Below are 9,896 nucleotides of genomic sequence, written 5' to 3'. Positions count from 1 at the left end.
GAACAATCCTATCATTTAGGATAGCTGTGAATATCTTATAAAGCGTGTTCAGACAGGTTATTGGCCTGTAGTTCTTCGGGTCAGCTAAGTTGCCTATTTTCGACAGGAGTATTGTGCTCCCTTCCACCAACCACTCTGGAATCGGTTCTTCCGACTTCAAATATGAGGTGATAATACGGGCCAAATGCTGATGGGTTGAAGAAAACTTCTTGCACCAGGAGGTTTTGATACAATTTGGTCCCGATGCGGAATAGTTCTTCATCCCTCTTAATACTTTTTTCACCTCCTCGGTAGTGATGGGTGGACATTCTTTATCAGGTGTTATGAGGGCAACACATAACTCCTTGAAGCTATTTATATTTTCTGAGCCTTCGTCCAGTCTATGCTGAACTTCGTAGACTTCTCTCCAAAATACTTCGACCTCCTCTGGTTTGGTTGGGTGTTCGAAGGTAATTGGAGGGTCTTGGAAGAGTCGAGATGAGCCAGAGAGAAACTGTTGATTTTCTCTGACCCACCTCTCCCTCCGCTCTAGACTTCTCTTAGCGTCAAATAGTATCCGTATTCTCTCAACAATATGCTGTCTGATGGTCAACAGCTTTGACTTGTTAAGTGTGTGATAACGGGTCCGGAGTTCGCGCGCGAACTTTCAAACCTTGGCGGTAAAATTCCGGCCAGATGTGATGTAGTCAATCACACACTGAATGCGGGACGCACACTGTCTTGCCCAGCCTATCTTTATGGCAAGTTAATGCATTCGTCTTTTGGTCTTATGATCAGCCGTAATAATAAACAATAATTGATAGCCCAGAGGTCGGAATCTCCGGAAAAATGTCCACGAAGCTCGTCATCCATTACAGCCAGATCTTTAGGCTTGAGAGATACCTTGGTATTGATGTTTCTCCGAGTCGTAAAGCATTGCTTCTCATCTATATATATATATATATATTCGGTTCGGTTTTGATTCCTCTAGAATCAAACTGAAAGGCCTATGACAAAGCCAACGAACGCGTCCTCGGGTTGGGGATAGAGGGTCCCTTTACCAAGGGTTTCTGCTGAATATGGTTACAAAAATACATAGGCAGTCGCGGACAATTTTTCAGGTGTGGTCCCGAAGGATTTAACCCCCAAGCGGAGGTATGAAAACCATGCCGAAAGCTGAATGGCACCTGGGTGAGGTGTCTAGAACGGTGACTCTGGGATACCGGGCGACCTCTCAGAGTACGTAGCCTTATCCTTGCATGCGGGGCTCTACAAGGATGGAAGAACCCCTTTCCCTAGCTTCTCGTGGGAACAACAATGACAACACCAAACATAGTTGTAGTAAGTGCGGTTCAAAACAACAGAACGCGCAGGGCTCCCGAAAATGGGTCGGCCAACAATGCCGACCAATCTAGAGCTGGGGGAGCCAATGAAAATGGATTCAATGCGATGGATCGGCGGCATCTCGCGACCTTTGGGTGGACGGAGCGACTGAATCACGACTTGCTACAGTACTACGATGCGAGTGTGGCCCCTGAACGCGGTACATGGCACGGCTGCATGCTCTGTGGTGCGAGAAACACCCGGAGTTATCGCACTTTTCGCAGCAATGTCTACGAAACCATGCTGAACTACTTCGAAAAAGGGGCTATGTAAGCGGATCGTGTACTCCACCACAGCTAAATTAAGCCGGCAACAGAGAAAGAGAGGCGACACTAAGACCTACCGCGGGCAGGCATCCAATAGAGGAAGAGCGATGCTTTACGACCCGGAGAAACATCAACACCAAGGTTTCTCTCAAGCCTAAAGATCTGGCAGACACGGATGACGAGCTTCGTGGACATTTTTCCAGAGAATCTGACCTCTGGGCTATCAATTATTGTATGTATAATGCAGCGAGAGTTTTGACCGGTGCGAACTGTAAAACAAAACCAACGGTTGATCATAAGACCAAAAGCCGAATGCATCAACTTGCCATAAAGATAGGCTGGGCAAGACAGTACGCGTTCCGCAATCATTATGTGACTGACTATATCACATCTGGTAGGAATTTTACCGCCAAGGTTCGAAAGTTCGTGCGCGAACTCCGGACCCGCTATCACACACTTAACAAGTCAAACGGGCTGACCAATAGGCAGCATACTGTTGATAGAATACAGATATATCTGACGCTAAGAGAAGTCTGAAGCGGAGGGAGAGGTGGGTCAGGGAAAATCAACAATTTCTCTCTGACCCATCTCGACTCTTCCAAGACCCGCCGGTTACTGTCGAACACCTACCCAAACCAGAGGAGGTCGAAGTATTTTGGAGAGAAATCTATGAAGTGCAGGATAGACTGGACGAAGACTCAGAAAATGTAAATAGCTTCAAGGAGTTATGTGTTGCCCTCATAACACCTGATAAAGAATGTCCACCCATCACTACCGAGGAGGTGAAAAAAATATTAAGAGGGATGAAGAACTACTCCGCACCGGGACCAGATTGTATCAAAACCTTCTGGTGGAAGAGGTTTTCTTCAACCCATCGGCATTTGGCCCGTATTTTCACCTCATATTTGAAGTCGGAAGAGCCGATTCCGGAGTGGTTGGCGGAGGGGCGCACAATACTCCTGCCGGAAATAAGCAACTTAGCTGACCCGAAGAATTACAGGCCAATAACCTGTCTGAACACACTTTATAAGATATTCACAGCTATCCTAAATGATAGGATGGTTCGGGCAATTTAACCTGTGTGGCAAGAAATGTATGAACAACGAGGCTCGAAGAAAGGCGTAGCCGGATGTCGGAAGAACCTGCTCTTCGATAGATGTGTCTGTAAAGATGCAGCATTCTACCAGCGTGACCTATCGATGGCCTGGATTGACTATCGGAAAGCTTTCGATTCGACCTCCCATAGACTTATCATCTGTCTTTTGGAAATCTTAAAGGTTCATCTGAAAATAGATAGGTGCATAGAGAGATTGATGCCGCTTTGTAAAACCAGATTTACTATCTCATATGGAAAAAATCGTGTGACAACTAACAAGCTCACCTTTCAGAGAGGTATCTTTCAGGGCGACACCATGAGCCTACTCCTCTTTTGCCTTACATTATTGCCACTATCTCTAGCATTTCGCCATTCCGACGCGTACTTGTGCGGCAAACTTGCAGATCGGAAGTACTAGGTCACTCATATATTTTACATGGACGACGTGCCACAGAGCCGCATGCAGGATGTGACATCTATAAAGGATACTGTCCGAAGCAGATACAAACGTCTCATACGACAGATTTGGTCTTCCGAACTGTCGGCGAGGAACAAAGTATCTGCAACGTACATGCTTGCCGTCACGGTACTACTCTATTCATTTGGAGTAATTTCATGGACGAAGAACGAGCTCAGATCCCTTCATATCAGGATAAGAAAGGTTATGCACATGAACAAAAGGATGCATCTTAAGTCTTCCGTTCGGCGACTGTACATCTCACGCCGTCAAGGTGGTCGCGGAATATTGAGTCTTGAATGTCTTCACAACAGGATTATTCTGGGTACAGCACATAGATTTGCAAATGGAAGAGACCCTCTTCTTAAAATGGTCAGGAATCACGAAGAATTGGGCAAAGGAGCATTTCTGTACAAAGCAGCGGAGGAGGCTGCTGAAACACTCGGACTTGACTTCAGTATTAGGGGTGAGCAAAATTCATCAAATCTGATCTATATCGAGTACTTACTCCTGAAAGCCCGGATTAATAAAGCACAAGAAAAAAACTTTCGTGAATAGCTCCTCGATAAAAGGATGCACGGTATCTTACACAGAAATGTAATGGATCAGTCAATGTCTTGTGAGCTAACATTTGCTTTCCTTAAATCGCCCGGATTGAAGTCTGGTACGGAGGATTGTATTTTTGCATGCCAAGACGTTGTCATTTCCACCTTAACATACCGTCGCCACATTTTGAGCCAAGACATTCCTGATGATAGCTTCGGGGCGTGTTATGCACACCCCGAGCATTTAGCTCATATACTATGTAGTTGTCCAACTCACGCGCGAACGACCTACATTCAAAGGCACGATGCGGCACTAAGAGTGGTTTATTACCATCTCTGTCACTCTTACGGCATTAACCTTAATATCGCTCCTCTAAATGCTCCTAGGGAAATCGAGTCTATTGTCGAGAATGGGAAGTGCCGCATATACTAGAACTTTATATTCTCGAGAATTGTTTCTGTTGCTCACTCGAGATCTGGCATGGTTCTTCTTGACTTCGAGAAGCGATCCATGTTCGTTATCTAATTTTCGGCACCAGCTGACAAAAACATCATAACCAAGGAGAATGAAAAGAAAGAGAGGTAGCGAGACCATATAAAGGAGTTGCAACGATTGTACCCAGAATATTCTGTTAAACTAATCGTCCTTATCATTGGCGCTCTTGGAGGTGCCAAGCTTTCACTTGCTAATGGCCTAAAAAGCATCCCTGCGTGTCAAGAATATGCTAAAACACTTGCGGAAAAATGCAGAAGGCGGTAGTCCTTGGGTCACTCCGTCTTCTTAGGGTGCACAAGGCTTTTGCTGGATCGTCGTATTGATTCCTTTACAGAATGTAACCAACTATCTTACGGTCGTGAGACGTGGTTGTGGCTGAAATTTTACCGCGATTGCGCTGGGAGCGGGTGCAATGTTCCAGATTAGTATCCGCTCCCGGCGAAATCCTGCGGTTGTATATATATATATATATATATACGAATTGAATGGTCGCGCGTATCCATGCATTAGACAGCGCGCCTGTATGCTGTCATCCTTCGAAGATGTGTCGCGTACTTCATTATCTTGGCCCCGTCGTTTACCTGCTTCCTCCCGTTCTAACTTCGCCACCCTCGCCGCTACCATCCCTAGCCATGGAAAAACTGAAACTCTCAATAAAAAAGGGAAGGAATCAACCGAATCCCACCATTCAAAAAATTCTTAATATAATAAAGGGCCGCCGAATCCACCTAAAGATCATACGTAATAAATACCTCCCAACTTAGGTTGAAAGGCAAGACCTACAGTATAATTTATAATAATTATGGTTTAAAATGATAAACGATTAAGAATTAATATCTGTAAGTGAATAAAAAATTATCACACCATTTGCTGCCTCGAATCAAAATTTCCCGACTAAACAAAATATCCCACTCACACCTCCCTCAAGACATCGACGAGGCAAATTAAAGGCAAGTAATCTAGGCGGTTTAACAAGTTTCTTCCTTCGGATGTGGGGTCCGGGATAGATCAGATTTTTACTTTCCCGTCCGGTCGGATATTTGCGGTCAATTAAGCAAAGTTATTTTTGGAGTAAATAGGAGTCAATTCGCAACTAAAAATACTAAAAGCAAGTAGGGCGCGTAAATACAACTGCTTTCAAATATTCTTATTTAACGCCTGCAAGCATAACGCTAAATGACGTTAAACTAGAAAAACCCGGGTCCGACAAGTGTATAGGGCATTTAGTAAATCTTTTTGATCCTTCAGGCAAAAATCGATTCGGGCAATCCCATATGACCTCTCTCGATTTCTATCTTTTGGAGAAGAAAAAAAAAATATAATATAATTATCGGTTCATAGATTGATCCTCGTATTACCGGCTAGGAAGTTTAGTTGCCCGGAAGCAACAGCCTGGTGCGCTTCACAATGGGGCAGTTTCGAACTGGGCGTAAACGCGAAGGCCCAGTTCAGGCCCCTCTGAAAAATATAAATAATAAAACGAGAACCAAGGTGAAAGATTCTCCCTCGAATCTCAAAACGAAGGAAAATCTAAATCCAGAGTTGGAACCCGGATTTATAGAATAAAACACTCCAGCCTCTCTAAGGTGACAGTTTGGAATTTCCTCCGAGATCCAACTACCCACCACTTAATTCTTTTTTAAGATTATTAAAGGACACTCTGTTTCGTTTTATCTTTTCAGGGTGTTTTATATTTGAATTACTTAATAAAGGTTGGGTTGTAACATAAGTAATTATTCAATTATTAATTATTCAAGAAAAATTGTAGATTTTAATTAATTTAATTTAAATTGCAAGTTTTCTCTTATTATCAATATGAATATTTCAAATTTTTATTATTCTGTCATTTTACATGTTAAAATCCATAAGAGCAAAAAGTGAAATGGGTAGTCCTATTAATTAACTTTTTTCGAAAGAAATAGGCACTTTCTATTTTCTTGTAGTCTACGATATTTGTCAGTCTAATTAAAAAAATTCGAAAATGTCTCTTTTGGACCACCCTAATTAACATTCATATAATTTACTGTGTATTGTACAATCGTTTAATTATTATCTAAATCACATCTTCATCCTTGTGCTTTATAAGTTATAATAAAAACGACACATCTGTATATGAGGTTAAAAAAACTAATCTACACTCGTATCAAATCACGTCACAAAATATGTTATAACGCAGATACTCAATATTTATTATACTACTATGAATGTGAAAATTCTTATAAATTAAACTCTTAATTCTTCCAAAACTTTTTGATAAGTATGAGCATCCTTTCTCCTTGTAGTTTTGGTAGATAATATCACGCCCTCTTGTTGTAGATGAATTGGACTAATAATTAAGTTCTGAATAGATTTGTTTGGTCTTATATTCTTTGGTGGAGGAGGCGGTACTGGAACGTTACAGGAATTGTTTTGTAAACTTGCGAGTTCATGTGGAGCCACATGTTTCCCGAAATTCCTGTCCTGTATTTTTTTTTCGATCTCTCCGCATATATTATTTGGCATTTGTCCATTATTTTGGAATTTGTTCGAGTCAGTATGATAAATATGTTTGTCCCGCTGGTAGTAAACACCGGCGAAAATAAGAACATTTAAAATTAGCAAACTGCAGCCAATGGCTATTGTAACACTTAATGCAGTAGAATATGCAGCAAATCCGTCTTCAGGTTGAGCAGCAGTTTCGCCGGAAGCTGACTCGCTTGGTATGGCAGTGGATGCATTCTGATTTTTCTCTGGCGTAAGTTCCAAACTGGTCAGCGTTAAGTTTATCGGCATTTTCTGAACAAGTTTAGGTGATATCTGAAAATATAGTTTTCCATACATAAATATGACAAGTGAAATTAACTAAATATAGTGTAAAAGTGATTTCTGAATGCTGAATTTTTCTAACCATGGTTAGTTGGACTTTGGTTTTATATCGACTTGTCGGGTCAGGTTGCACACTCAAAACCCAACTTCTATTTAATAATTACAAATTTTTGTTAATTAAAAGATCGTAGAAACCAATGCAGTAAAAGAAAATCTTACCTTATCCATGTCTAGTAAATGATGCGACTTAGGTACGTCATCTGAACCAGGTTTGTGAAGATCGGGTACCAAATTTAGCCAAAAGGATAAACGATGTGCTCGGTAATGGTTTTTTAATTTTGATTTTATGTCTGTAACAACAATACATATAAACATAACTATTTCGTTTCTTTCGCCAAATTTAAATTCATTAATATTTCGCGTACACACGAGAATAGAAAATAATCTGAAAATATATCGTGCTCCACAACGGTAAATACAAAACAGTTCATGAATAATCTGAGAACATTAATTTTCAACTTTTTATTTAAAAAAATGGAAGGTGAAAAATCAAAATTGTGAAAAAAGGTAAAAAGAAGCAATGCATTAAAATGCGAGTTCTCCTGAAATACCTTATTTTTGTTTAAACTTTTTTAAACTAACACTTTCTTATATCTTTTAACAACGTCTTCGAAGGTACTCATAATAGACTAGATTCTGCTGAATCAGTATAATAATTGTTTTCAATTGGAAAGTAAATATAACCAACACATGGTGCAGTTAGTTCACTTAAAGCAATTAATAATATCGCGAGTAGAGTTAGAATAACCTAAAATTTCTTGAAAATTCTTACCTATGCTTAGATATTTCTTATGGACAACTTCATAAGCTGTCCAATCAATATTTTTCAATTTTGCACGGTCAGGTCTGGAATTAAGTGGGCCGAAATCTATTATCCCCTCATTAGGATTTCTGGAAACAAAAATGATTATTTTTGTGAGAAAATCATGTAGTAATAGTAATGAGCAGATATAACGCTAATGCATTTAGGTAAATTATTTAAGAAAAATTTGTTATTTGTGCAAATATTTAACAAGTCAGAGAAGGTACAATTTTTGTATTTTTTACGTCTACAATCTGCTTCCTCTTCAGATTATTTGAACTCTTTTAACATCAATATCACGCTCCAGGCCTGACATAGTTATTAAAGACTTCGAGAAACGAACTATATTCGTGTTTTTGGGATCTGTGCTCTCGAAAGTGTCAAAATATCAATCGTTCGTAACCTTAAATAAAGACCTGGACGCCAGAAATACGAGGTGTGTTCAAAAAGTAAGGTGACTTTTCAATTTTCGCGGGCTACGTACATTAAAGTTTTAAATTTTTTATTTTCTTGTGATGGTACACTCGTGACGATCATATGTTCACAGTTTTGACTATATAGCTCGTGTTGTTTTTCTGGCAGAGGCGTAAAAGGTTAGAAGGGTTTTGTGTGATCGGCGATTTTCTTCTTTCGAAAAAAATGGAGCGAAGAGTTTGCATTAAATTTTGTGTGAAAAATGGAATCCAGTGCTCTAAAACACTTAAAATGTTGACAGTTGCATACGGTGAGTCAAGTCTGAGTAAGAAAAATTTGTAAAAGTGGTACAAGCTGTTCCAAGAAGGCCGAGAGGATGTCGAAGACGAACCTCGCCCTGGACGTCCCAGCACATCAACAATAGATGAAAACGTTCAAGCAGTGGAAGAAATGGTGTTCAAAAATCGCCGAATTACCATCAGAGAAGTTGCTGAAGATGTTGGCATATCGGCTGGCTCATGCCATGCTATCTTTTCGGATGTTTTGGGCATGTGACGTGTGTCAGCGAAATTTGTTCCAAAACTGTTTAATTTTGATCAAAAGATCCATCGCATGACCATCGCTCAGGAGATGTTGAATGAAGTCAATAATGATCCTGATTTTCTCAAAAGGGTTATAACTGGAGATCAATCGTGGGTATATGGTTATGACGTCGAAACTAAAGCCCAATCGCCTCAGTGGAAGCAACCTGAGTCTCCAAGACCGAAAAAAGCACATCAAGTTCGGTCAAATCTGAAGGTTTTGCTCACTGTCTTCTTTGATTACCGTTCATGATTCTTGTTCAGACTGATCACCTGCTTTCAAATCATTTGTCTCATACAGTATCCTTGCAACGCAAATAATTTTTTTAAATTTTTCTGCACGAAAAGAAACAAAAGTTCTCCTGTCACTTATTCGATGAGATAAATAGTTTTTGAAAAAAGAAAAACAGCTAATAGGTCCAATAATGGACAAAAAATATTCTCATTTCTGTGATTAGTAATGTTGTTTTATTTGAAAAAAGTTCTGATAGAATCGAAAATATGAGTGAAAACGTACAATTTTTATAACAGACGCTATCTCTCTGAGATCAATAATTTTCAAGATAGAAGAGTTTCAATTCATGAAAGAAAAATGCCTTTTAGCTTCATACTCACTAATCAATATATCTTCGTTTAAAGTAGATGAAAAATTAGATCTATCGAATCCCGCACTGGTAAAACGTAATGAAAATATCTTGAGTAAAATTGAATCTAAGTTTGTTTCTATATATCCTACGTTGTAGGTTAGGGTAATATCCTGCAGGGTAATTCATAAGTGGGTAAAGTGTACCAGAATTTACCTGGAGATAAGAGAGATCCATACGAGCTGCCACACACAGGTATACGCGCGCGCCCACATACAGCCGGTTAAATCATGCATACTACCTGAGAGCAATGCGAAATTTATAAAGATATCTGTTGAACACTGCAAGTTCTTAAGGAATACAAAAGACCAGTTAGAATTCTGACAAAAACTCACAAAATCAGGAGCAATAACTTATCCTAGTAGGTG

General features: G+C 39.9%; 1 protein-coding gene across 1 annotated transcript in view; it reads right to left on the bottom strand.

Moving 5' to 3' along the window:
• Window positions 1–6,085: 6,085 nt before the first annotated feature.
• LOC117175630 (neuroligin-4, Y-linked) overlaps window positions 6,086–9,896 on the bottom strand; it is a 422,620-nt gene continuing 418,809 nt past the window's right edge. Inside the window, exons 9-11 of the mRNA XM_033365339.1 lie at window positions 7,860–7,978; window positions 7,247–7,377; window positions 6,086–7,018 (exon numbers count right to left, since the gene is read on the bottom strand). Coding sequence (XP_033221230.1) covers window positions 6,446–7,018; window positions 7,247–7,377; window positions 7,860–7,978 — 823 coding nt within the window. The 3' untranslated portion in view covers window positions 6,086–6,445. The remainder of the gene's footprint in view (window positions 7,019–7,246; window positions 7,378–7,859; window positions 7,979–9,896) is intronic.

This window comes from Belonocnema kinseyi, chromosome 6, assembly GCF_010883055.1.
Source record: "Belonocnema kinseyi isolate 2016_QV_RU_SX_M_011 chromosome 6, B_treatae_v1, whole genome shotgun sequence".
Classification (NCBI taxonomy): domain Eukaryota; kingdom Metazoa; phylum Arthropoda; class Insecta; order Hymenoptera; family Cynipidae; genus Belonocnema; species Belonocnema kinseyi.
This window is presented reverse-complemented; position numbering and strand designations above follow the sequence as displayed.